The following is a 27,888-nucleotide window of genomic DNA, read 5'->3' as shown; positions in this document are numbered from 1 at the left end:
GTTACACTGAGGTCTGTCTATTTTTTGCTATTTACAGTGGTACCTTGGGTTACAGACATTTCAGGTTACAGACTCCGCTAACCCAGAAATAGTACCTCAGGTTAAGAGCTTTGCTTCAGGATGAGAACAGAAATTGCATGGCGGCAGCTGGAGGCCCCATTAGCTGAAGTGGTACCTCAGGTTAAGAACAATTTCAGGTTCAGAACAGACCTCTAGAACAAATTAAGTTCTTAACCCGAGGTACCACTGTATTTTGCGTTTCTGTTTATGCGGCTCTTTTTGTTTTGTTTTTGTGACTGTATGGAACCCAGTTCAGCTACCGATTGTGTGACTGCAACACATTGTTTATGGCTTTCATTTTATGGATCAATGATCTCATTAGATAGTAAAATTCATGTTAAAATTGTTGTTTTAGGAGTTGTTTTTAAAAGCCTGGAATGGATTAATCCATTTTGCATTACTTTCTATGGGAAAGCACGCCTTGGTTTGGGAACACTTTGGTTTTGGAACGGACTTCCGGAACAGAGAACCAAGGTACCACTGTAGTTGCAGACAGGGAGAACTCATCCCCTTTAAACATAAACACACACAAACACGAGACAACCACGGAGAAGATCTGGAGGGGGGGGGCGCGCGCCCCGCTGAACAAGGGGCCGCGGTCCCTTTAAGAGTCGAATGGAATGTATCAAAACAAAAAAGGCCGAGCACCCATTGGACGGCCAGCTGGCACGTGAGTCCACAGCTGATTTCCTCGCTTTTTTTGTGTGGTTTTTATTTTTTTGTTGCTGCTGCTGCTGCTGCTGCTGCTGTATGTCAGTTTCAGCAGGAGATTATGACGTCTCTCCCTGGTCACTGCCCTGCACTCTTTCTCAGCTGAAGTTGGCTGGGGTGGGGGGGGGTGGGGAGGCGGTGAAGGGGGAGGAAGACGCAGAACAAGCGGTGGAGGGGGCGGCAGCAGCAGCAGCAGATCCTGCCTAACTATTAATTGCTCCCCGCCGAACATTTCCCCTTTTCCTTTCTTTCTTTCTTTCTTTCTTTCTTTCTTTCTTTCTTTCTTTTGGACACATCTGGCTGGTTTGGCAGGAGCGCGCGGGGAGGGAGGGAGGGGGGCAGAGAAGGCAAGGGAGCAGCAGCAGCAGCAGCAGCAGGGGCGGCCCTTTCGCAGATCGCCCCCCGCGCGCTCACAAAAGAACCGAGCCCACGAAGAGCACGCCGAAGCGGGGCGCCGGAGGGAGGAGGCAGCCCGCCAGCCCGCGCCCGGGTCGGCCTGCTGTGCCCGCGCCACCATGGCCCAGGCAGGGCAGCTCAGCATCCTGGAGCCCGGCTGCCCGATCCAGGTGGAGCACGACCGCAAGAGGAGGCAGTTCACCGTCAGGCTGAACGGTAAAGGCGAGACCAGGTGGAGGTGGCGGAAGAAGAAGGGGCAGACAAGGGGAGCTTGGGGGGTTGGGGGTTGGCTCGTGCATGGTTCCCCTCCCTCCTTTTATTTGGCCCTGTCGGATTTGCTGTGTGTGTCCCCCACCCAAAAAAATACCCCTCCCCACCCCCGCGCAATCTTTTGTTTGGAATGTAGATAGGCGATGGATGCGCTTGCAAAAAGGAAAAAAAAAAAAAGCCTTCCCCGCAATTCTCTTTGGAGAATTCAAAGCAAATCTCTGTGGTTTTTGTTCTTGCGAGGCTTAATTTTTTAATATTAGTTTCTCTCTCTTTCCTTTACCCCCCCCCCCTTATCTTTTTTATTTTTAAAAAAACTATTGCTGCAGTGTGAGGCTGGTTATGCAACAGATTAGTTATGGTGTCAACCTCTTAGCAACTGGATACAGGGAGACTGTGGGAAGGACAAGGAGGTGGGGGAGAAGGGGCTACCCAGAAATTTTATTCCTGCTTTCTCTTCTCTTTCTCCCCCCCCCCCCGCCTGCCTTCTTCCCCTGTGTGAGCTGCGCTCTTTTGCTCCCCGTAAACTGCTGCTACTGCTGTCTTGGTTACTCTCTGGTTGGTAGGGGAACACCTGTCCTCGCAGGATCTATTTTTAAATAAGCTGTGGAGGTTGATACCAGAAGCCCCCACGCCCTCCCCCTTCCGCCTCGCTCTGTGGTACAAACTTGCTTAATTTTTAGTTTGATTGCTGCTGCCTTCTCCCCCTCCCTTTTCTCTCAATCTGCTAATTTTGAGTAAATCATGTGATGGGCAAGATTACTTTTATAAATCCGGTTCCCTACTTATTTTTGCTGCAGGGAACAGTACTTAGATTTTAAGCTGCATCTTAACAGCATGTGGGGCCTGATCCTATGCATAACTTATACCCTGCAGACTTTCCAAAGGGAGTTGCTTTCGCTTGACTACTGAAGGGATAGATTACACAGGGTTCCCCAAACGTAGGTCTCCAGCTGTTTTTGGACTACAACTCCCACCATCCCTAGCTAGCAGGGCCAGCAGTGAGGGATGATGGGAACTGTAGTCCAAAACCATCTGGAGACCCTGGATTTAAGGGGTAGGCAACGAGCAAGGAGACCCCCCTGCCATAAACCTCTGAGCTTCCAGTCAGAACAGAAAACACCGAGCTTAAATGAGCCAATCTTCTGACTCTGCAGAAAGCAGTTTCCCTTGTTTTCATGAGAAATGCTGTTGCATTCAGGCTTGTTATGGGCGTCTGTATGAACAGGACACTGGACTAGAAATGCCTTTGGCCTGATCCTGCAGGGCTGTCATGTAGGCTCCTGTCTGTTTAATGGATCAACAATATAAAGGAATGCATATTTGCTCCCAAAGCCTGTTGCATTGACTTGCATCTTCAGCAATTTGCTGGTGTTAGATATTATCAATACTATTTTGAAAAGTTGTGTGGAAAGGTACAACACCATTGCCCATTCAGCAGATGGGTTATGTGAGCAATGCAAAAAAACAAGTCCATTAAATATTAAGGGGTGGGGAGTCGAAAATGATGAAGTATCTCCTCAGAGTATCATTTGGTTTCAAGATGGTTCTGTGTCAAGTTATAAGAGTGGATAAAAGTGTCTTGCTGATGAATACATAAAACTTAACACCCTGCCCAGTCAGAGATGTGCCTCTGATAGTCGTTTATGACCCACAAATGACCTGAAAGGAACACAGAAAATCTCTTCTCCTGTTTGTATAGGAGAATCTCCTGCAACAGATTCTTGCTCACTGCAGGCGACCAGGCAGGTGCTTATTTCTGTTAACCTCAGCTGGAATATATACTGCATTGCATGGATAACTTTCTCTCAATGAAAATGCTTGCCTTTTCTAAATATATCAAGATATGTTCCATTTTTCCTCTTCTGCTTTTATTTTTAAGCTAAGAACCACCATTTTTGGGTTAAGGAAAAAAGAATCTAAGCGCTTGCTCCTAGTCAAATTGCAGGTTATATTAAAACGGGTAAACAATTTCAAAAATGATATACCCAATAGGAGACATTGTTCATAAGCTACTAAGAATAGTAACACAGAGATTTTGTTTTTCGCTAAGTACCACCACATGCTGTTTTTTTCAGACCTAACAATGGGTGAAAGTAAACCATCAAATGAATATTGCTGGGACAACTGAAGGGCTGCAAAGAAAACAGTGAAGCCAAACAGTCTCTTTAAATAGCACATGGTTAAAATAGTTTCATACTGATGGATTCCCGTAGGAAATCTGCCGAGCCGTAAATCAGTTCAGTTGCTCTTGTTGTTTTTAAAAAGTTGTGTGAGTGAAAAGGTATTGTTGCAGTAGGCTTTAATTTTCTTTAGCTCCGAAAAGAGATCTCGTAAGGGTGTGCGGAACATGATAGGGAAATATTTATATAAGGGTGGAGAGTTTTTGGGGGAAATGAGCGAGGAACAGATGTTAGTGTTCACTCTTTACAATGAAGGCAGGGTGTATAGGGAACACTGTTGAATAAGCTTGCAGCTGGTTTCAATAACATTTTCCACCAAGCACCTGAATGAAATGTGGAACTCTCTGCCACATGATGGCCAAAGGAACAGCTGCATCCCCAGAAGGGCTATACAGGAGATCATGGTGCATTTTAAATATTCAGGTTTCATTGAACAAGTGGTTCCTTTTAGGGAATAGTATGTTCTATTGTTGGACTCTTGTCACCTTTTAAAAGAATTATATTTCCTTTCAGCCCAAGAGCTCAAAGTAGTGGTACAGCCTTGTGAAGTAAGCTAGTTTGGAAGAGTAATTGGAAGAGGGTACAAAGCTATAGCTAGCTATAGAACCAGTTTACTGGCCTTGCAGTGAGGGCAGACATCTGCACCCAAGACTTGCTCTAATGATCAGATGTAACGCTAAACCTTGGCTTGCCTACTTCTCCTCTGGCACAGCTACAAGAAAACGATCAGAAACTTTTCATTTCCACTTTAGATGAACTGCAGTTTAGTATGTCACCGATCCCTAAACTTGATTAATCTTGACTGTAGTTAGTTGAAACAAGCCACTTTCACAAACTATGGCTTAAACCGCCTTCTTTCAACAATCTACTGTTCAGGGTTTGTACGACACACTAAACTGCACTTAATCTGAAATGGAAGTGGAAGCTTAAGGTCGCCTCCTTGCAGTTACATCAGAAGAGGAGAGGGAGGAAAGACAAACCCAGAGCTCACTGTAGATCAACCCCGGTTTAGTACTGCATCCAAACAAAGCCACTATCCCCATTGTAACCTGGGAACTGTAGGGATCAGCATGACTGCAATAACACATGCATAAGAGTAAAGTCCATTGAAGTCAGTGGCGACTGCAGAGGTTCAGCTTGTAAGCGCGCTAAGCTTTACCAAATGATTGTCACCAGCCAAAATGCAACCTTTAGTGTTTACTTGGAAATGCAAATGATCTTGGAAAGAAGTTCTAGGCTTTAAACCCTGGTATGAAGTGGGACTTTCATTCTCTGACTTTCTCCATTGCCAGCCTTCCCCAGCTTGGTTCCTTCCAAGTTTTTGAGCTGCATTAGCCCCCAGCCAATAAAAGGCTGCTCTGTGCTAACCCATCACAAACTTGAAAGCCTCATTATCGCCGCCTTCCCTTGCCAGAGCGCTACAAGTGGTCATAATTGCTGCTGCCCTGAAAAAAAAAGTATTGGAGCTGCACTTCCAGTCCACAACACAGCTGAACAGTAGTTTGCGGGGAGAAGGTAGGAATCTCTCTAAAGTAAAGGTAAAGGGACCCCTGACCATTAGGTCCAGTCGTGACCGACTTTGGGGTTGCGGCGCTCATCTCGCTTTATTGGCCGAGGGAGCCTGCGTACAGCTTCCGGGTCATGTGGCCAGCATGACTAAGCCGCTTCTGGCGAACCAGAGCAGCGCACGGAAATGCCGTTTACCTTCCCGCCGGAGTGGTACCTATTTATCTACTTGCACTTTGACGTGCTTTCGAACTGCTAGGTTGGCAGGAGCAGGGACCGAGCAACGGGAGCTCACCCCGTCGCGGGGAATCCCTCTAGCTTAGCCTTTTTCCTGATACACAAGCTTTGTAGTTTTAGGAAACATTTTTCTGGGGATATATGCCCATTTACAGGGGCGGAGGGCGGGAGTGTTCACATCACCCCAACCTGCAAGTCGGTCCACTCCACTACTTGATCATCTGAGGCCCTTTTTTGTGTGCCTCCTCCACAAGAGGCCCAGAAGCCAACAACACAAGAACAGGCCTTTTTGGGGGTGGCTCCCGGTTTGTGGAATGCTGTCCTTAGGGAGGCTTGCCCCGTGCCTTCATTACATATCTTCAGCCACCAGGCGAAAACATTTATCTATAACCAGGCCTTTCGTTGATTAACATTCTATGGCCTTTTAAATGTGTTTGTTATTGTTTGATTATGTATACATTGGTACCTCGGGTTACAGACGCTTCAGGTTACATACACTTCAGGTTACAGACTCCGCTAACCCAGAAATAGTACCTCGGGTTAAGAACTTTGCTTCAGGATGAGAACAGAAATCATGCAGCAGCGGCACAGTGGCAGCAGGAGGCGCCATTAGCTAAAGTGGTGCTTCAGGTTAAGAACAGACCTCCAGAACGAATTAAGTTCTTAACCCGAGGTACCACTGTATTTTGTTTTCTCATTTTGTATTTTTATGTTGTGAACCACCCTGTGATCTTCAGAGGGAAGGCGGTATACAAATTTAAGAAATAATAGTCATAATGCTTTACGGCTCTTACCATTTGCTCCATGTGTCAGGTATGGGCAACCTTTTGCCCTCCAGATGTTGCCAAACTACACTTCCCATCAGCCCCAGCAAGCATGTTTGTGGCAGGAGATCATAGAACTGTAGAGTTGTCCAACCCCTTGCAGGAATATGCAGGTGGCCCGGATGGGGATTGAACCCACGACCATGGCGTTATCAGCACTGTACTCTAACCAACTGAGCTAACTGCACTCCAGATGATGGGAGAAGTATCTAAGAGACCTCATTCCCTTCCGGAGCTACAATTCCTAGAGTGGTTTAACTATCAATCCCTCTTCACAGGAAGCTCAGGGAGTTGTAGCTCCATGAAGGGAACAGGGGTTGGCTTACAACTCTCAGCACCCTTAACAAACTACACCTCCCAGAATTCTTCAGGGGGAAGCAATGGCCCTTTAAAATGCTATTGGAGACCCTCCAAGTGTCCCTATTTTCCAGGGACAGTCCCAGATTTACAGAAGTCATCCCGGTTTCTGTTGTGATCCCAGAATGTCCTGCTTTTCCTAAGGGTGTCCCTATTTTCGTTGGACAAATGTTGTGGGGTACGGAGCTATGTGCCACCCCCACCCCCACCCCCACCCCGAGCCAAGGAGAAAAGTAACTATACAGCCTTTAGAAGACATCTGAAGATGGCCCTGTATAGGGAAGTTTCTTGATGTTTAATGTTTTATTGTGTTTTTATATATGTTGAAAGCTGTGCAGAGTGGCTGGGGCAACCCAGTCACATGGGTGCAGGGTATAAATTATTATTATTATTATTATTATTATTATTATGGAATAGGATGTCCTATTTTCATCAGAGAAATGTTGAAGGGTATGGATAACATGCTGCTTGTATTTCAGGGGGGCTAGAGAGGACGTCCCCCATTTACCTTTTTTGCTGGTCTCCTTTGTGAGTGTGTTTTAGAAGGCTATTGGGTGTGTGTGAAATAATACGTCTAAAATTAAGGAAAGTGATAGATAGAGCTTGCAGATTTTAATAGGAAACCTGCAACGTTTCTGCCCCATGATTCTTTGTGTTTGCTTTGTCATTGTGGCCTCTTCCAAACTTCCCCAGAAGATGTGAACGCATTTAATTCTTGGCACCGAAAACAAAAGCCTTCCCAGTAACTTTTCTCACTTACGTGCAATAATTGCTGTTGCTGTTTTAATTTGCCCTGCCCAGTTTGCCTTCTCTGATTTGAATTGAAGGTGAATCCCAAAGAGGAAGAAGCTTTGCATTGTCAAACATGAGCTGGCCTGTTTGCCAAGCGAGTTCTCTGGCACTCCTGTGGCTTATGCCCTCTCTCTGTGGTCTGTTTGGCGCTCTCTTTCCCTCTAGTAACATGCCAGTTGCTCGAGTTTGAGGGAAAACAACCCCCTTGTAAACAAGAGTTTTGTCCTGAATCACAAGAAAGCAGCGGCGCTCTCGGAACAAACTGTTCCTTTTAATTCTGCAACCTGCCTGGCCTCTCTGTCTCTCTCCCTTTCTTTCTCTTTCTGTGGGCGCTTGTTCAAACAGCATTCATAGCCGTTTCCTGTTGCCTAGTCCGAAGGCCAAGAAGGAGTCTCCTTATCTGCATTACCTCGTTTGCCTGTTTAAAAAGTGTGAGAGACAGGAAGGGGTGGTATGTACACACCAGAGTGTTAGTGCGCGCGTGGGTTGCACAGATCCAACTTTCCCCATGTGCATTTTTGTGCGTGTTCCTTTGCGTACAATCACATGCAATTGAACTCTTACCTCCATGTTTCCCATCCACACTAGCTATTTCGGACCCTGACTAGGGGGTGGGCCAGACCAGCGGAGAGGCTCCTATATGTTGCTTATCATGTGCAGGCATTTGCACAAGGGCCCTTCCAAACAGCCCTAGCCATCTGCCTGATTCTAAGAACGAAGGAGGTGGGGGAGCATTTATTTGCCCTGCACCAGAACTAGGGGCAACCCCCCCCCCAGCCAGCTTGCTGTAGTTTTTAGCACCTCCACAGGCAGCAAATGCTGCTGTTGCCAAACCAGCGTCTGTTCAGGGCTGGCCCGAGTCATCTTGCGACTTTCTGTAACAACTTCATGGTGAGTTCTCTGAAACTTTCAGTGGTACCTCTGGATGCGAACAGGATCCGTTCCGGAGCCCCGTTCGCATCCTGAGTAGAACGCAACCCGTGACTGCGCGGGTCGCGATTCACTGCTTCTGCACATGCACGTGATGTCATTTTGAGTGTCTGTGCATGCGCGAGCGGCGAAACCCAGAAGTAATGCACTCTGCTACTTCCGGGTCACCGCGGAGCGTAACTTGAAAACGCTCAACCTGAAGCACATTTAACCCGAGGTACGACTGTATTTTTCTTGGGAAAAAGCACTGGTCAGACCATTGGTCTGCACTGCCTGGCAGTGGCTCTGTGGGATTTCAGACAGGGGGACTTCCCTAGCCCTACCGAGAGGCGCTGGGGATTGAACCTGCGACCTTGTGCGTGCAAAGCAGACGCTTTGGCCCTGAGCTCCAGCTCTTGCCTCTTCCATATTGATTCGCCGTGAGCGCAGATTCCTAAAGCACAGCAGAGCTTAGCTAACCCACGGAAGTGATATTTGGAAATGACGTGTCCCCAAAGAAACTTCGCCATGTGGCAGCTCCTTCGCCATTGCAGTGGTTTCAGCCTGGCGACACTGAGCTGAATTGTGTGTCTGACACACTTGGCCTGTTGAGGCTGGAAAAGGCTTAGCTGACTTCCGTCATCCCTTGTTTGGGGTTGTACCAGCCTCTTCCACCTCCCAAGGACCCCCCTCCTGCCCAGTATCTTCCCAAGACTCAAAGCTGTGCCTGGGTGCTATTCAGCGCATGTATGAATTGGGGGCTTTTTATTCTGCCTGGGATGATTGACAGCTCTATGCGGGAGCGCATGTAGTCTGTGCACAGAGCCCTGCAACCCCTCCCCTCTGGCCTGACATGCTCCCATGCCTACAAGATTATGAGTCAATGCAAACCTTTCTTTCCTTTTTAATTGGAGTTTAGTCAGTCCTTACCCTGCCTCATGCGTCCTGTGCGTGAAATTTAAACCGCACAATCTCTGCGGTCTTTTGCGCCAGCTGAAAGAAAACTCGGCCCCATCTGCGCTATGAATCTGAAACTGTGTCCTACCACTTTGAACAGTCATAGCTTCCCCCCAGAAGCATCCTGGGAGCTGCAGCTTGCAAGGGGTGCTGAGAGTTGAAAAGAAACTCCTATTCCTCTCACAGAGCTACGGTTCCCAGAGGGGGTTGCAATCAATTCCACCAGTGTGGTGTAGTGGTTAAGAGCGGTAGTCTCGTAATCTGGGGAACCGGGTTCGATTCCCCGCTCCTCCACATGCAGCTGCTGGGTGACCTTGGGCCAGTCACACTTCTTTGAAGTCTCTCAGCCCCACTCACCTCACAGAGTGTTTGTTGTGGGGGAGGAAGGGAAAGGAGATTGTTAGCCGCTTTGAGACTCCTTAGGGTAGTGATATAGCGGGATATCAAATCCAAACTCCTCCTCCTCCTCCTCCTCCTCCTCCTCCTCCTCTTCTCTTCCCAGGAAGCTCTGAGAATTGTAGCTCTTAGAGAGCCACAGCTGCTCAATTTAGACCAGGTGAGTGGAACCTTTTGGCCCTCCAGATGTTGCCTCGCCGAGCATGGCCAGGGATGATGGGACTTGTAGTTTAGCAATACCCAGAGGGCCAGATGTTCCCTGCATCTGGTCTGGACATTACTGAGCTGGATAAGTGAATGGCCTGACTCAGTGGCTTCCTATCTGCAGATAGCAGGCTTAGGATGTAGAATCATAGTAGAGTTGGAAGGGTCATATAGCTCAACTCCTTGCAATGCAGGAATCTTGGAAATCTGTTGTCTTTTTCTACAATAGTGTTAGAAGAGCACTCCATTTTCACAGTGGCCAACCAGTTGCCTATGTGAAGTGTGCGGTAAGACCTGAGTGCGAAAGCACCCTCCCCACTTGAGACAGCAGACCTACTTGTGGGAGCCTGCCCCAGTTAAGACAGAAAGCAGCTTTGTTCAAACATGCTTATAAGTTGCCTTGATGTTGGCCTTCTTATTTTTTAAAAATATATTTTTTAAAGGAATTTTGCCTTGCCTTTCCGGCTCAAGAGCTTAAGCTACACATGGTGGCTAATGCAGGAAGTGAAAAATGCCTTCGTAACACGTGTACTTAACAACTAAGCAGGTGGATTGCGGAGAAAGTTTTTAGCAGAAAGAGAGACAGCAAAATCAATCCAGAGAAGCCGTGAGAGTGGGGAGTCTCTTTGTCTGGGCAGCCCAAGACATTACCATGCACACTACCCAGTCTTGCGCCCCAGAGAAGTGCTGCTAACCTCAGTGGCGTAGCGGCATTTGCTGGTGCCCGGGGTATGTACAGCCCCGGAGGGTGAATGGACCCCGTTGCACTGGCCCAGCCCTTGTCCCCAGAGCCAAGCAGGCCTGTGCTATGCTGCTTGTCCATCCACATAGGGGGGAGCCTGGCTGGCCAACATGGCCCTTGGTGGGTGAATCTTCCCAATGCCCATGGAGAGGAATGCCAGATCGGGCTACACTGGGGTCACCCCTTGCCCACCTTTGTCTGCGTCCGCTCACTGTCTGAGCGAGGAGTGAGCAAGCGCTAGCTGGGCAGCCATTTAGTGAGGGGGCCAGGGATGCTGCAGCAGTCCCAGGCCAAGCTCCGGGCCCAGCGACCCCTGGTAGCAGGCAGGGCAAGACAGGGATCCCTGTGTGGGGATGCCTGGTTTGCGCCCCTCCAAATTGTGTGCCTGGGGTCCTGGCCCCCCACACTATGCCCCTGCACTCCATTGTCCCTCAAAACAGACAGAAGCTAACAACAACAGTCCAACACTCGGACCAGAACGCTGCACTCCTTCTCCCTCTCTCCAGATGTTCGGCTTCAACCCTCATCACCCCTTGCCAGCATGCCCAATAGTTAGTGCTGATGGGAGTTGTAGTTGAACAACAACTGGAGAGGTATGGGTTTCCCATCCTCGTTTTCCATAAATACTAATCAGCACCCCCCCCGGACTGTTAAAATATTCAAGCTCCCCCCACCTGCAGTCTATTCTCTGTCCATTATGAAGACTGATTCTTTGCTAATGGGTAATACAATTCTCCTGCCTTAGAGAATTATTGAGAAAATATAGTGGTAGTAATGTAATATGAATGTACTGAAGTGCTGTATAAATAGCGTTTAGTACTCTGTAATACTGACCCTAAGATAATGGAAGAAGAAAGATGCAATCGTAGAATTGTGGAGTTGGAAATGACCCTGAGGGTCATCTTAGTCCAGAGCTTTCCCAACTTTTCATGTTGGTGACACACTTTTTAGACATGCATCATTTCACGACACAGTAATTAAATTTCACTAGCAAACCGGAGGCTAAGTGGACCGCTTTCCAGCCCTGGGAGGAGCGTTTGTGCGACACATCTACACGCTGCAGCCAAACACACTAACGTGTCGCGACACACAGTTTGGAAAGCTCTGACCTCGTCCAACCCCCTACAAGGCAGGAATACGCGGCTGTTCCATACGGGGATCGAACCTGCAGCCTTGGCATTATCAGCACCACGCTCTAACCAACTGAGCTATATAGGCATCCTGTGGAGGTCCATCCCGTACAATGTAGGAATAGAGCCTTTAGTGTTTAGTTGAGAGTGTATTAACTTATGGTCTCTGTGTGTGGTTTGGGAGCTGCATGGTCAGGGAAAAAACAATGTTGTCCAGGGTTGTAAAGACTGCGGAGAGAATAATTGGATGCACTCTCCATACCTTGGATTAAATTTATGCTTCCAGGTGTCATAAGAAAGCTGCAGAGATGGTGCGCTCCTCGGAAATGATCTCTTTCAGCTTCTGCCTTCTGGAAGAAGGTACAGGGTTATAAAGACTAGGACTAGCCGCCCTGAGAAACAGTTTCTACCCAAATGCGATTTTGGTTTTAAACGCACTGTAAGGTAGTCTCTATGTGAGTAAGGTAAAGGTAAAGGTACCCCTGCCCGTACGGGCCAGTCTTGACAGACTCTGGGGTTGTGCGCCCATCTCACTTAAGAGGCCAGGGGCCAGCGCTGTCCGGAGACACTTCCGGGTCACGTGGCCAGCGTGACATCGCTGCTCTGGCAAGCCAGAGCCGCACACGGAAACGCCGTTTACCTTCCCGCTGGTAAGCGGTCCCTATTTATCTACTTGCACCCGGAGGTGCTTTCGAACTGCTAGGTTGGCAGGCGCTGGGACCGAGCAGCGGGAGCGCACCCCGCCGCAGGGATTCGAACCGCCGACCTTTCGATCGGCAAGCCCTAGGCGCTGAGGCTTTAACCCACAGCGCCACCTGTGTCCCTTTTTCTCTATGTGAGTATACTGTATTTAATTATGGGGTATCAGAGTTTTTAGGGGGCTAACCAGGCTGGGATAGCTGGAATAGAAGGCTTGTTGGTTTCTGAATGTCTGATGTAGATTTTCAGTTTCGTTGTTCTTTATGGAACAATGACAATAAAGATGATCGTTTCATATTGTAGTGTGGTGGCACTTGCCCCTTTGGAATATTAGACAGGCACTACCTCTGTTGTCCTTTTGATGCCTACCAAAGACCTTCCTCTTGCAACAAGGCATTGAAGATGAGATCTTTCCCAGCCTGCACCTGTGTTGGAATTGTTGTAAAGTTCTTTAAAATCTATTTCTACTGTTGTTTTATCCATTGTTCTTTACTACCCTGGGCTCCTTTGGGAGGAAGGGCGGGGTATAAATTTAAAATAATAATAACAACAAGTCCAGGAGATTTTGGTTCTTGGTTTTGTTCCATATTTCTTGTAAGCGTGTGGATGCCATCTTTTCTCCCGCAGGTTGTCATGATAAAGCGGTCCTGTTGTACGAGTACGTGGGGAAAAGGATAGTGGACCTGCAACACACGGAAGTACCAGATGCCTACAGAGGAAGAGGAATAGCCAAACATTTGGCAAAGGTACGGGTTGCATATGGTGCTTCTACTTGCAGCTCCTTCCCAAAAGAGTACACATATTTGCATAAAACTTGCATCCCACAATAAGTTATACTTAGAGAAGACCCATAGAAACAAGTGAACCTGTTAATAATAATAATAATAATAATAATAATAATAATAATAATAATAAATTTATTTATACCCCGCCCATCTGGCTGGGTTTGCCCAGCCACTCTGGGCGGCTCCCAACAGAATATTAAAAACACTATAAAACATCACACATCAAAAACATTCCCTAAACAGGGCTGCCTTCAGATGTCTTCTAAAAGTCAGATAGTTGTTTATTTCCTTGACATCTGATGGGAGGGCATTCCAGAGGGCGGGCGCCACTACCAAGAAGGCCCTCTGCCTGGTTCCCTGTAACCTCACTTCTCGCAGGGAGGGAACCACCAGAAGGCCCTCGGAGCTGGACCTCAGCGTACGGGCTGAACCATGCAGGTGGAGACGTTCCTTCAGGTATACTGGGCTCACTGATTAATTTTGATAGGTCTAACTCCAAGTAGGACTAGCATTGGGTACAATCCAGAGTTTGTGGCGAGGAACCTGCAGCCATCCAGATACTGATAGACTACTACTCCCATCAGCCTCAGCTAGCATAGCCAGTGGTCAGGGATGGTGGAAACTGTAGTTCTACAGCATCTGGAGGGCTACAGGCTTGCCATCCCTGTAAGAGATGCAAGTTTGGAAATAAATTGTCATAATTTAGGGAAAGCTTTGGGGAAGACTGTGCTATCAGGTGAGTATGCAGCTTTGGGTGGGCCATCCTTTTGGGGGTTGTACTGTTTTTGGGGGACAGGAGGTGGGCGGGTGTGGAGGACTCCCTGGTCCTGAATGGGGTAACTGTGCCCCTGAAGGACCAGGTGCGCAGCCTGGGAGTCATTTTGGACTCACAGCTGTCCATGGGGGCACAGGTCAAATCCGTGTCCAGGGCAGCTGTCTACCAGCTCCATCTGGTATGCAGGCCAAGACCCTATCTGCCTGCAGACTGCCTTGCCAGAGTGGTGCATGCTCTGGTTATCTCCCGCTTGGACTACTGCAATGCACTCTACGTGGGGCTACCTTTGAAGGTGACTCGGAAACTACAACTAATCCAGAATGCGGCAGCTAGACTGGTGACTGGGGGCGGCCACCGAGACCATATAACACCGGTCTTGAAAGACCTACATTGGCTCCCAGTACGTTTCTGAGCACAATTCAATTTAAAGGTGCTAACCTTTAAAGCCCTAAACGGCCTCGGTCCAGCATACCTGAAGGAGCGTCTCCACCCCCATCGTTCTGCCCAGACGCTGAGGTCCAGCGCTGAGGGCCTTCTGGCAGTTCCCTCATTGCGAGAAGCAAAGCTACAGGGAACCAGGCAGAGGGCCTTCTCGGTAGTGGCGCCCGCCCTGTGGAACGCCCTTCCAGCAGATGTCAAAGCGATAAACAACTACCTGACATTCAGAAGACATCTTAAGGCAGCCCTGTTCAGGGAAGTTTTTAACGTGTGATATTTTACTGTATTTTTGGTTTCTATGGAAGCCACCCAGAGTGGCTGGGGAGGCCCAGCCAGATGGGCGGGGTATAAATAATAAATTATTATTATTATTATTTAGTTTGTACTTGGACTAAACTACCACTGATGTTAAAGATACAGTTGTATTGCAGGATACACGAGGATTTGGTTCCAAGGGTGGTGTGCACACACGAAAATCACGCATAGCCAAAAATTACTTTTCCCATGGCTGGCTGGCAAGGGGAGGAGGCCTTGTGGGGAGCCCCCCCCCATTGTCTCTGCTGCCTCCCCTCCTGGCAGAGAGCAGGAAGAGCGATGTCAGCAGAGACAGATGAAGGTAGAAGGGAGGAGCAGAGAGAGAGAGAGATGCAGGCAGAAGAAAAAGGCTGGAATGAAGCTGCAGCCGAGCATGTGTGGTTGAAATTGTGCATGAGAAATGCACGTCGGCTGCGACTCAACTGTACCTTCAAACAGAGGACCATCCTCTGTAAAACAGGACTTGCGGCCACCCTGAGTACTTGTGTGTGTGTGTCAGTGGCTTCTCCTACTGGCAAACTTAATTCTGGGTTTGAAATTATTCAGAAAAGCACTAGAGCAGGCTTCCTCAACCTTGGCCCCCCAGATATTTTGAGACTACAAATCCCATCATCCCTGACCACTGGTCCTGCTAGCTAGGGATCATGGGAGTTGTAGGCCAAAAACATCTGGAGGGCCAAGGTTGAGGAAGCCTCAACTAGAGGTTTCCTCAGCCAGATCTGGAGATCTGGCATAGTGACAGGGTAGGTGGGGAGACAGCGTAATTCGGGGATCGGACGCATGATTTGACTTGGAGAATTGGTGGTGGGAAAAGGTACAGAAAGGTCAGCGTTTTAGGTAGAGAGCTCTGACCCACATCTTACTATTCATGAATGACGAAAATATTTGGGGTCTGGGGGGGCAGGGGGCAAGCTACCTGTTGAGGTGTGGCTCCCCCCGCCCTTGCAACTCTGGTGTGACTTATGCTCACAGAAGATCCCAGGATCAATCCCTGTGGTGGTATCTCCGGGTAGGCTTCCTTTCTCAGACCCTGGAGAATTGTTATCTGTCTGTATAGACAATAGTTAGCTAGGCCTAATAATCTGGTTCTCTATACAGTGGTACCTCGGGTTACAGACACTTCAGGTTACAGACTCCGCTAACTCCAAAATACAGTCATACCTCAGGTTAAAGTAGCTTCAAGTTAAGTATTTTCAGGTTGCGCTCCGCGGCAACCTGGAAGTAACGGAGCACGTTATTTCCGGGTTTTGCCGCATGCGCAGACACTCAAAATTCCGTCACTCGCATGCGAGGAAGCGGCGAAACGTGACCCACAGACACGTGTTATGTTTACTTCAGGATGCGAACGGTACAGGTACCACTGTAGTACCTCGGGTTAAGAACTTTGCTTCAGGATGAGAACAGAAATCGTGTGGTGGTGGTGCGGCGGCAGTGGGAGGCCCCATTAGCTAAAGTGGTACCTCAAGTTAAGAACAGTTTCAGGTTAAGAACGGACCTCCAGAACGAATTAAGTACTTAACCTGAGCTACCACTGTAACGGTCTGGGGAAGGCTTCATCAGGTGGATGTGATTTGGGGAAAACGCGCTTGCAGGCCAAATTGGGATCTAGGCCAGGTCAAATTTAGCTCACAAGTCAAAGGTTCTCCGTCCCTATAACCAGGGTGGGGAACCGTTTTTCAGCTTGAGCACCACATTCTCTTGTGTGGAACCTTTGTGGGGGAGGGGGGCACATGCCAGGGGTGGGCAGGGCCAGGGGCAAAAGTGGGTGGAGCAATTTATACAAATTTATTCTGTACAGTAGTCTTCGTTCTTCACATACTCTATCTCTCTCCTCGTAAGCAAGAGGCATTATCAGAGTTGAAGGACACATTCCAGCTAGGTAAAAATGCTAAAGGAGGGTGTGGAGTGTGGTTGTGTGAAGGATTGTGGCTTGAGGAGAGTCCTGAGGACCAGGCAGAGAGGCTTAGAGGGGCCATATTTGCCCCTCCCCTGGGGCCTGGGGTTTCCCCTCGCTCCTGGGCAAGAAGGCAGCTTTGTGTGCTCAAGCCAGGTGGAAAATGTGCAAGGACTTCGCTGTTATCCGGGGAGCAGGTTGGAGGGGAACCAAAATACGGCAAGGGAAGGTTCGATTGAATGCCGAGCTTGGAGGGTTGGGGGTGGGGGGGGGCAGGAGAAAGCCATATGCCCAATTATAGCCTGCTCTAATAAACCCTGACGAATGTCCGCGTTATCCTTCTGCACTGCTGCCTCCTCCTCTGTCCCCTCTTTAAGCACTGCTTCTCTTCGACGCTTGCCTGCTATTTTTAGCCCTCCTGTTTTCCAGAAGCAGAACCTGGTCTCTTTGGGAGTAGTAGCACCAGGGTGGGCAAGGCGTGGAGACGGAGAAGGCTCGTTTTTGCATATTTGATTGCCCGTGATTTGCCTCATTTCCATAACGAGGGTTGGCAGGCAGCAGATGTGACCTGCTCTCCCTTCCTGATGTCCTCTCTTGATCTTCAGCGTGAGAACAAGAGATGCTCTCCCCAGGGATGGATGGAAAAGAGGCTGCCCACGTCTGTTGGCTGCTCCTCTCTGTTCAATGGTAGCCTGATGTTGACAAATGTGAGGAGGTGAAAAAGCTGGTCGGAGAAGCTTTATCTGCCACATTTCTGCCTGTCAGATTGCAGTTTAAATGGTTTGTTGTTTATTTTATTGCTTGCCCTGCTTGTCTGCAGCAGGCTGGTAGGGAATTGATTTGCATGAATGCACCGTGCTGGCAGCGCATAGTCTACCACCTTTCTAGGGATAGGGGCAAAATTTTATTTAGCTTGCATTTAAAAGCAAACCTACCTAATTCAGACTTCGCAAAACAATACAGGCACAAAACCCCAACCCTCAAAATCTCTGTTTCTTCCAATTTTGCAGTGCAATATTCCAGCCAATAAATATGAACAATTTTTCATTACGTTTTATTTATGGTTTTGGATATTATAACTTAAACTTTCTCTACCACACACACATGCGTGCTCACACACAAACAGGTAAAATGTCCATGAAAATGCCTACATCGATGAAACTTAACATCCAGAAATGCATTATATTGGGAAACTTTCTTTTTGCAAAAATATGTATATTTGGCAAAATTGCACACCAAACTCTGTATATAAGAAAAAATTCTTACCAAAAGGTTGGTGAATTTTCATAAGGATCTTTTGTTAGAAAGAGGGGAGGGGAATCGCAAAGTGATACAGAAATACAGTCGTACCTTGGTTTTCGAACAGCTTAGTTCCAAAATGTTTTTATTTCCGAATGTCGCAAACCTGGAAGTGACTGTTCGGTTTGCAAACTATTTTTGGAAGCCGAACATCTGATGGGGCTTAGCCATGATTTGTTTTTTCAACGTTTTGGAAGTAGAATGGACTTCCGGAACAGATTCCGTTCAACTCCCAAGGTACGACTGTATTGAGAGAAATTTGTTTCAGTTCACATTTAAAGGTGAGTCTAAGTAATTCACCCTTTGGAATTCTGAATTTTGCAGTGCTGTTCTCCAGCCCAAGTAATGTGTACAAAAAGACACATGGTAGAGTAGAACATGCACATATTGCTGAAAATAACATACAAAAATGCATTATGTAAGGAAATGTGTTTTGCAGAAGAAAAATGTCTGCATTCGGTTACATTAGAACTAAAAGGCTGATGAATTTTTGTGAGGCCTTTTCTTTTTTAAAAAAAGAATCACAAATTAGTATGGAAATGAACTTACGATTGGAAAAATGAGAAATGGAGCGAAACCGAAACTGACAAATTTCCCTGCTGGGTTCCCTTTCTACCTAGAACTTGGTTGAAAGCAATCTAACTTTAATATGGGTCTGGAAACAAATCAGAAGACAGTGAAAGCTAGAGGGGGCCAGCATAATACGTTCGTAATGCCCGATTCTGATTCATACAGAATTCCTGCTAGATTCTGTAGAAGAGGACATTTCTAGACTATTTTCAAAGTTAGCTCCTTGTACAACAGTACTGCAGTAATGCAGACAGAATGCTTAGCAGAGCATGAACTGCTGACCTTCAAGTAATCTGTACTCCGAGAGGTTGGTATCTCAGGTATCCTAAGTTTGTAAAAGGCTCTGAGTGCCACTGAAGCCACTTAGAATCATAGAATCATAGAGTTGGAAGAGACCACAAGGGCCATCGAGTCCAGAGTCTCTTGTGTCTCTTGTTACAGTGATGGATCCAAGTGCGTCATCCAAGTGATGAACATGAGTTTTTAGGATAGAGCATCTTTCTTGGCCCCAAGGTCTGAATGTGACAGTGGTTTGAGGGCTGGTCTTCTCCTCCTCTGGTCTTCTCCACCCTCTCACCAGCTTATACACACAATCTCGCACACACTTTTCACATGGGGAGGTTAAGCTCCCCTTATTCCTCAGCTGATTGGTGCCAATGGTCTTCCTTGAGATGTTTCCAATGACTATCAGCTGGGCAGTGATGAGGAGGGAGAAGGTGCAGCATTTGGGGAGGCAGTCTTTGGACCACATGGAAGTTGGCCGAGGGCCGCTTGTGCCCTGTAGGCCATGGATTGGCGACATGCCCTTCACAGCAAGGGCAGCTTCCTCCCAAACAAGGTAAATTGCCACTTATCTCGGCTACCTTTGAAGGTGACTCGGAAACTACAACTAATCCAGAATGCGGCAGCCAAACTGGTGACTGGGAACGATCACCGGGACCATATTACAACCAGTCCTGAAAGACCTACATTGGCTCCCAGTACGTTTCCAAGCACAATTCAAAGTGTTGGTGCTGACCTTGAAAGCCCTAAATGGCCTCAGCCCTGTATAACTGAAGGAGCATCTCCACTCCCATCGTTCAGCCCGGACACTGAAGTCCAGCACCGAGGGCCTTCTGGGGGTTCCCTCACTGCGAGAAGTGAGGTTACAGGGAACCAGGCAGAGGGCCTTCTCAGTAGTGGCGCCTGCCCTGTGGAACGCCCTCCCAGCAGCTGTCAAGGAGAAAAAACTGTTCAACTTTTAGAAGACATCTAAAGGCAGCCCTGTTTAGGGAAGTTTTTAATGTTTGATGTTTTATCATGCTTTTAATATTTCACTGGGAGCCTACGGGCTGTCTGGGGCAACCCAGTCAGATTGGCAGCATATAAATAATAAAAATTATTATTATTATTTTTATTATTATTATTTTTATTATTATTTTTATTATTATTATTATTATTATTATTATTATTATTATTATTATTATTATTAATCATTATTAACCACCTCCTAATAGTGCCCCTGGCTTCATCCAGGCAAAACTACTGCAGCCAGGCATGGAGATCTAATCAGGCACCAGTTGTTTCTCTGCAATCTGAAGCATATATATATATGCAGCGGAATCCCAGAGCTCTTGATTCTCTCTTAGCTGCTCATTCCTGATTCCAGAGCTCTCCATTCTATTGGATCTGCTGCATTTGAGCCTCCTTCACTTCTGCCTCCCCTCTCCCCCTTCTCCAGCATTCGTTCGCTAAATTAGCTAATGATCCAGGAGAACTGTGCAGCACTTATTACATCTGAGCGTTGGAAAAAAGAGGGAAAGGAAAGTGGCATCAGTTTGCAATTTTGATCCATGAAGCTCCCAGTAGGGATTTTCTTATTTCTGCCCACCCCTGACCGGTTTGTGGGGGTTGGGGAGGGGAGTCCTGCTGTTCCTGCATGTGCAGCTTTTCTTCCTCTCCAGTGGTAATCCTGCTCCCTCCCTCCCCTTTGCAACAGACATAGGGGAGATGAGGACAATTTACAGCTTCCTTTGTCTGCATGAGGCCATGATAAGGGGGGCCCAGTCTGTGCCAGGAGGAATTCCTGCCACATCTTAAAGAGATAGCTATTTCACGAACATCAAATCAGAGGTGGCACTCAGAGGCTTCCGTAAGCATCCAGACAATGGCTTTGTGTATCCCTGAGCAACTTTCTTAGTCAAGCTGCTTTTGTCTTTTTTGTTTGTTTTTAAATTCCCATACACAAGCTTGATAATATCCTCCCAGCATTTATCATCGTTATTACTCGTTTTTCCACCCTTCACAGCAAGTTAGAAAGCTAAAGCATAGCTACATAAAAAGGCTCTAAGCATCTTAAAGGTAAAGGGACCCCTGACCATTAGTTTCAGTCGTGGCCGACTCTGGGGTTGCAGCGCTCTTCTCGCTTTATTGGCCGAGGGAGCCGGTGTACAGCTTCCAGGTCATGTGGCCAGCATGACTAAGCTGCTTCTGGCAAACCAGAGCAGTGCACAGAAATGCCGTTTACCTTCCTGCCAGAGCGGTACCTATTTATCTACTTTGACGTGCTTTCGAACTGCTAGGTTGGCAGGAGCAGGGACCGAGCAACGGAAGCTCACCCCGTTGCGGGGATTCGAACCGCCAACCTTCTGATCGACAAGTCCTAGGCTCTGTGGTTTAACCCACAGCACCACCCATGTCCCACCTAAGCATCTTAAAAAACCTTTAAAAAACACACAGAGAGAGCATAACAGCAATGAAAAGGGGGAGGAGAAGAACAATATTTTACAATAAAGACTTCTAAATTCCATAGAAAGACCCGGTAAAAACAGCAGCTGCTCTCTTTGTTGGGGCAATCCTAATTCCCTGAGGTCTAGTAGCATCGTCTTTTCAAATATGTTTTTGAAAGATTAGTGGTTTTTACTTTATGATTTTAATGTACAGTACATTATGCATATTTGTTGTATTTATATTTTTAACCCACCCTGGGACCATTTGCTTGCAGGTGGGCTGTAAATGCAAAGGATTTTTGTATGCCTGCCCTCTAGGAACAGAAGGATCTCTCTATTTTGGTTCTCTGTTTCTCATTTTCCAATATGGAATTCAATTCTCCACATTCAATCTGCACTATATAAATATTTTTTAATCCTCATGAAAATTCACTAGCATTTTAGTGCAAATTTATCATGATGAACACATTTTTGTATGCAGTTCTGACTAATGTACACGTTTTTGCAGGCAATTTTCCCTAATACAATGCATTAAAAAAAATAAATGTGTGAAAATGTTCTTATGAACACTTCCCCCTAATATATTCATTTTTATAAATACTGTTTGGTTGAAGAACCACATCTCAAAATTCAAAGAAGTGCAGATTTCTAACGATGACTGTATTTCAGATTGCTTCAGAAAGTATAACTATGATAGATTTGGCTTTAAATGTAACCTGAATAAAATTCTGTCCCCCATGCCTATATGCCCTCCTTGGCTGACTGGAATTTACACATGTGTTGTTACAGACATTGCTTTAGAAGACATCAGTGGTACAATTATATGATCTTAGGCCACATCATATGCTATGATACTAAACAGTCATGTCTTCCCTCAAAGAATTTTGGGAGTTTTAGTTTCTTACGGGTGCTGTTAGAAGACTCTGGGAGGGAAACTGGAGTAGTCTAACAAACTACAGCTCCCAAAATTCTTTGAGGCAAGAGACGACTGTGCTTTTTTGAGTGTTGTGCGAGTTTGTCCCCCCCCCAAACCCCGCTTTTTTCAGGGGGAAATTGCAGCGTGAAATCGTGTGAGATCAAACTCCAAATTTACCACCATTCTCACAAGAGAAAATGGGATGCCCTAGTTTTTCTGGGACACTTGCAGGGTATGAAATGGGGGGGGGGGGTTGGTTGGGGGGGGGAAATACCACTTTCAAGATGATGTTTGCAACCTGCAGTTTTAGGGTTGATTTGGTGCTTGGGGGGTGTTATTGGTTTGCTTGTATGTTCTTGTTTTTATCATGTATTTTGTGCTTTTACATTGTATTTTTTTATGTTGTGAATCACCCTGAGATTTGCAGTACAGTGGTACCTCGGGTTAAGTACTTAATTCGTTCCGGAGGTCCGTACTTAACCTGAAACTGTTCTTAACCTGAAGCACCACTTTAGCTAATGGGGCCTCCTGCTGCCACAGCGCCACCAGAGCACTATTTCTGGCTTAGTGGAGTGTGTAACCTGAAGCGTATGTAACCCGAGGTACCACTGTACACAAATTCAGTAAATCATAATTGTTGTGACGTGGGGTTTGTGATTTCAGCTCTCTTGACATAATATGCTGGAGACAGTTCTGTAGTAACACTTCTTTATTAAAGCAACAAGACTGAGACCTGAGGAGGGGAGAGCTACATTTATAGGGACAGGGAACTAGCTAGAAAGGATACATTTTGGAGGGAACAATATCAGGCAATCACAGTCCTGCCTTTTGGAGGAAACCAATAAGACAGAGGATCCAAATACAGCAGCTTAAATGAACCAATAGTAGCTGTACCCTCTGGAACCAAAAGGCAGTTACTTTACCCTAATGCAAATACAGACAATAATAATACAGATATAAAATCCTTTGACTCAATACACAACAATAATCATAATCTGCTTTGCATGCAGAAGGTCCCAGGTTCAGTCCCTGGCATCTCCAGGGCTGAGGGGCAACCCTGCTGGAAATCTTGGAGAGCCTTTGCCAGTCAGTGAAGACAATAACGAGCTAGATCAAGGGTAGGCAAGCTAAGGCCCGGGGGCCTGATCCTGCCCAATCACCTTGTAAATCCGGCCCGCGGACTGTCCAGGAATCAACGTGTTTTTACATGAGTAGAATGTGTGCTTTTATTTAAAATGCACCTCTGGGTTATTTGTGGGGCATAGGAATTCGTTCATTTCCCCCCCAAAATATAGTCCAGCCTCCCACAAGGTCTGAGGGACAGTGGACCACTGCTGAAAAAGTTTGCTGACCCCTCAGCTAGACGGACTAATGGTCTGGCTCAGTATAAAGCATTTGCCTAGGTTCCTGACATTAACATGTTAAAATCTGCTGTCTGAATGAATCAATTAAAAATGTGCTCCTGATTAAAGTTTTTTTAAGATAATAATAATAATAATAATAATAATAATAATAATAATAATAATACAGTGGTACCTTGGGTTAAGAACTTAATTCGTTCTGGAGGTTCGTTCTTAACCTGAAATGTTCTTAACCTGAAGCACCACTTTAGCTAATGGGGCCTCCCAGTGCCTCTGCTGCATGATTTCTGTTCTCATCCTGAAGCAAAGTTCTTAACCTGAGGTAATATTTCTGGGTTAGTGGAGTCTGTAACCTGAAGCGTCTGTAACCCAAGATACCACTGTAATAATAATAATAATAATAAATCCATTTAACATTGCAGCCCTGGTTGAGACAATCAAGGTCGTGAGCATCGACAAAAAAATAAAAATAAGCATGGGGCAAATCAGCTTGTAATTTATATTACTGAAAATCAGTATGCACGGTAGGTCATCACCTGTACGGACCACATATTCAACATGCACCAGCAACCTCTATATAGCTTACTTGTTGCACTTTTAAGGTCACATGCTTACCATATGTTGAAAGCACAGGGCTTCTCCCAAAGAATCCTGGGAACTGTGGTTTAAGGGTGGTGGGAGCCGCTGCTCAGGGGGGTAAACTACAGTACCCAGGATTCTTTGGGATGGGAGCCATGTGCTTTAAATGTGTAGGGCAGGCATAGGCAAACTCGGCCCTCCAGATGTCTTGGGACTACAACTCCCATCATCCCTAGCTAACAGGACCAGTGGTCAGGGATGATGGGAGTTGTAGTCCCAAAACATCTGGAGGGCCGAGTTTGCCTATGCCTGGTGTAGGGTATGGATGTGACCTCACTCTTTCTCCAAAAAGATGCTTGCTTGCTTCTTAAGCATTTGTAGTGGTACATCTGGACAGCCAAACCCTATTTAGCCAGAAATTAGTCAGAAATTTGGAACCTTACCCTGCAAACAGCCAGTGTCTTATTCAAAGCAGAAAACTCAGCTGCTACATTTGGGTCTTGACGTTGCAAGATGTTGATGGTGGTTCTTTCGCCTTCCTGTGTTTTCAGGCAGCCTTGGATTTTGTGGTCGAAGAGGACTTGAAAGCCCACCTGACGTGTTGGTACATTCAGAAATACATCAAGGAGAACCCGCTGCCTCAGTATCTGGAACGTTTACAGTCTTAACGCAGGAAGGCTGAAGAGCCTACACTCCTTAAGACATGAGTGAGCCTGGCCTCTCTAGACGGCCCAGTACAGCTTTTGTTTGTGGGCTGACTTGGGACCCCTGAACCGCCCCCTGCACATGCTCAAGAGTTCTTATTTTTGTAAAGACAAACGTGCAACTCCTCAACAATGCTTCCACCTGGCTCTTGCGATAGCTGGTCTCACCTGGATGTTTGTTGTTTACATCGGCCTCCTATCTTAAGGAAACCATCAGGTGTAAAACTAGGCCTTCGTTAGCGTTGTGGCAATAGAGGGGTGGGCAAGCGGGGGTCACCTCCTAATTTTGGTTCTTCCTCCCGAAATAATAAGCATCAAGCAGAATGATCAGAGATCAGGCACCGCTTTCCTTGCTAACGCAGGGTTGGGAAAAGCTGGAAATCTACAACCCTGCAGAGGCGACAGTCTTTTTTAAACATCCACTTAGGCCCTTAAGCACATTTTGCTACGTCGGGATGCCAACTCACAATGCAAAATAAACCGTGGCTGTCGCAGGGGTTGGACTTGGAAAGGAACCAGGTTTTCGGTGCTAACTGCAATAAACACGATGCTTTAGAGACGCGAAAACTGTGTCACTCCGATGTGCTTCTGCAGACGTGAGCAATATGGACTGAGTGAGACAGTTAGCAAGTGTACATGGTGAATTTCGTTCCCCACAACAAGGGAACGGCCTACCTGGGTGGCCACCCAGAGGCGAAAGGTGTAATTAAGCGATCCGGTTCGTTTGGGATGGAAGGCTGAAAAACTTGACTGCACATTGGAGAAGGAAAGGGCCTGTTGTTTTGTTTTCATTTTGGGTTTTGGTGGGATTCTTCTTCCTCGCCCCCTTCCAGAACTCTCCTCCTCAAGTGGCGGGCGTTTCCTCTCACACGGGAGAAGCAATAACAAGACTGAGAGTTTAACGGGTAGCAGGAGGAAGGAAGGAAATGGCAGGGCAGAGGAAGCTGTGCGAGGCAAACAAATCCTGGGCATTTTAACAACAGGAAAGCCAGGCACGATCAGCAGCCACTTTTTAGGGTCCCAAATGGAGACGAGCCAAGGAAAAAGCTGTGGCAAGAAACCTCAACTTTCTGACAGAAACGGACAGTGCGGAAAAAAACACAGGATTTGCTTGGCTGCCTTGGACATAAGCATGTGAAAGCTGTCAGAAAGAAAAGAGGTGGACTTGGTTTGTTCTCTGGCTTGCTCTAAGCAGCGTTTGTGTAGATGGAGAAGTAATTAACACTTGAACCTCATCTCCGCATGCCTGTGGGTTACCTGATCGAAAATGGCAATACCATTTTTTCTCTCTAGTTTTTCAGCACTTAATTTTGGCTTCCCCTTTCCATCATGTTGCCCAAACCCTGTCCCTCTGCTCCAAAGTCCTTGTGTGGAGACTTATACTCAACTTAAGAGCTATTGTAGCTTTCTCAGCAAGGCGGGCTAGGCCAGGCTGCCATGGTGACGGCAGGCCGCAGGGGCTTCTCTGTTTGTTCCAGGCATTTCTCACTTTGAAATGTCCCCCTCTCTTGCCCGGCTTGGTTCTTCAACAATGTAGATGGTGGGTTTGGCTGAAATAAGACCATGAGTCCCTGTGGTAACATTACTCCTTTCAACAGAAAGCTAGGTTGATTGGTGCTTATCTGTATTGTATTTAAAGCAGCAGAGAACCAGTTCTGGCATTTGTGGAGGGAAATCTGATGTATTTCCACTCTCCTGACAACTTTCTCTCTCCCCCGCTCTTTGACGCACACCCCTGCCGACCCCTGCTGACATTTTTGGGTTGGAAAATGGGTAGACCTCTGCCATTTAAGGGCCGAATGGAGCTAAAGCAGATGGGCAGAGGAAGCCACCAGTTTCTTACCGTTCTGTAACTACTGTCGTGTCCGCACCATATTTTTAAAGCACTTTTGTGCCGCTTTCACAGTCACATAGAGTTCAGAAGATTCTCTGGGGAAGCCGTGGCTGTTAAAAGTGGCATAAGAGTGCTTGAAATGTCTGGTGTGGATGCTGACTGTATCATGATTGCCAATCCCCTCTCCTGTTGTCTTGATAAGATCAACATTTCAATGCAGTGCTAGGTATGCTGTCGGGTGTCATGTGGAAAGAACCGAGCAGTGAATGCAATCCTAGTCCCACTACTTTTTTTGTACACTGAGTGTGTGTGTGTGTGTGTGTGTGTGTGTGTGTGTGTGTGTAGGCAGGCATTTATGGCTGTCAGAAACACGGACTTGCATCTCCTGCTCATGTATTCCACTGTTCAACGCAGGTAGAGATTCTGCCTAGGATGACTGCAGTGGAGGGTCCTTCCTTTTGATTTCTTGAGAGAGCTTAGTGAGATCAAGGCCGGCCAACCCTGCCTTAAAAACAAGCTCAGTATTTTGATAGTGCTGCAGCTTCATCCTGAAGGTGCTACAACGATCATTTCAGTCTCTGATCCACCTGAGACGTGTTTTGATAGTATTTTATTACAACACCAAGGGTTTACTGCTGGGTCCACCCCCTTCTCTGTTCTCTGTGTTTTGATATTATGTTGAATAGCAGGGCTTGCCAGTTCCAAGCTGGAGTTTCCAGTTACTCATCCCTTGCCACCAAGAGATTTGCAAAAGCAACTGTGGTGGGGTGGAAACGACTTCTCTCCCTGTCTAGATCAGGGATTGAGAACCCATGACTCTCTGGATGTTGTTGGACTCTCAACTGCCATCACCTCCAGCTGGTAAGGCCAATGATCAGGAGTGGTGGAAGTTAGAGTCCAGCCACAGTTTGGCTCTAGCTTATTTCTGTGATAGGGCATCTCCCTTGCAGTTGCTAAGACAGTTGCTACGGCTTGCTGCTGGAGAACAGAACAGAAGATGGAGACATCTCCCTTACTCATGTGTTGAAGGCACAAGCTATAAAAGCTAATTGGGGAAACACAGACAATTGAATAACTCCCAAAACCACCAAATGGAATATCTATTTATGACTTGTCCTCCAGTGTTGTTTTCCACTCAGTGTGGATATATTTTCATTGCCCCCCAACCCCTTACTATTCAATTAAAAGTGGTAAATAATGTGCCTTTCCTACTCAGGACCTCTTAAAATGATCTTTCTGTTGTTGTTTGTGTCTAACATTATCCTTCCCCCATTTGTCATATTATTAAGGAAACCCGACCCTATTGCATGGTATACAATAAAAATGTGTGGCTAAACCAA

General features: G+C 46.7%; 1 protein-coding gene across 3 annotated transcripts; it reads left to right on the top strand.

Annotated features, from left to right (window-relative positions):
• The first annotated feature begins 542 nt into the window (after positions 1–542).
• Positions 543–27,888, top strand: LOC307203326 (protein NATD1). 3 transcript variants are annotated; one of them, XM_079954096.1, is made up of 3 exons: positions 543–1,383; positions 12,998–13,116; positions 23,081–23,534. In XM_079954096.1, exons 1-3 carry the CDS (start codon positions 1,287–1,289, stop codon positions 23,162–23,164), a joined length of 300 nt encoding a protein of 99 aa, XP_079810222.1. In that variant the 5' UTR covers positions 543–1,286; the 3' UTR covers positions 23,165–23,534. The 3 variants fall into 3 exon arrangements, with proteins under 3 accessions (XP_079810222.1, XP_079810221.1, XP_079810223.1); XM_079954095.1 differs by lacking the exon at positions 23,081–23,534 and adding an exon at positions 24,562–27,888 and having other exon boundaries at positions 607–1,383; XM_079954097.1 differs by lacking the exons at positions 543–1,383; positions 23,081–23,534 and adding exons at positions 7,004–12,031; positions 24,562–27,888.

Source organism: Podarcis cretensis, assembly GCF_951804945.1.
Source record: "Podarcis cretensis genome assembly, chromosome: 14".
Classification (NCBI taxonomy): Eukaryota; Metazoa; Chordata; class Lepidosauria; order Squamata; family Lacertidae; genus Podarcis; species Podarcis cretensis.
This window is presented reverse-complemented; position numbering and strand designations above follow the sequence as displayed.

Excerpts from the sequence above, each read along its gene's own strand:
- LOC307203326 (XM_079954095.1), top strand. The coding sequence starts at position 1,287 with ATGGCCCAGGCAGGGCAGCTCAGCATCCTGGAGCCCGGCTGCCCGATC. Across the intron at positions 1,384-12,997 it reads GTTCACCGTCAGGCTGAACG|GTTGTCATGATAAAGCGGTC; the intron begins GTAAAGGCGAGA and ends TTTCTCCCGCAG. Across the intron at positions 13,117-24,561 it reads TAGCCAAACATTTGGCAAAG|GCAGCCTTGGATTTTGTGGT; the intron begins GTACGGGTTGCA and ends CTGTGTTTTCAG.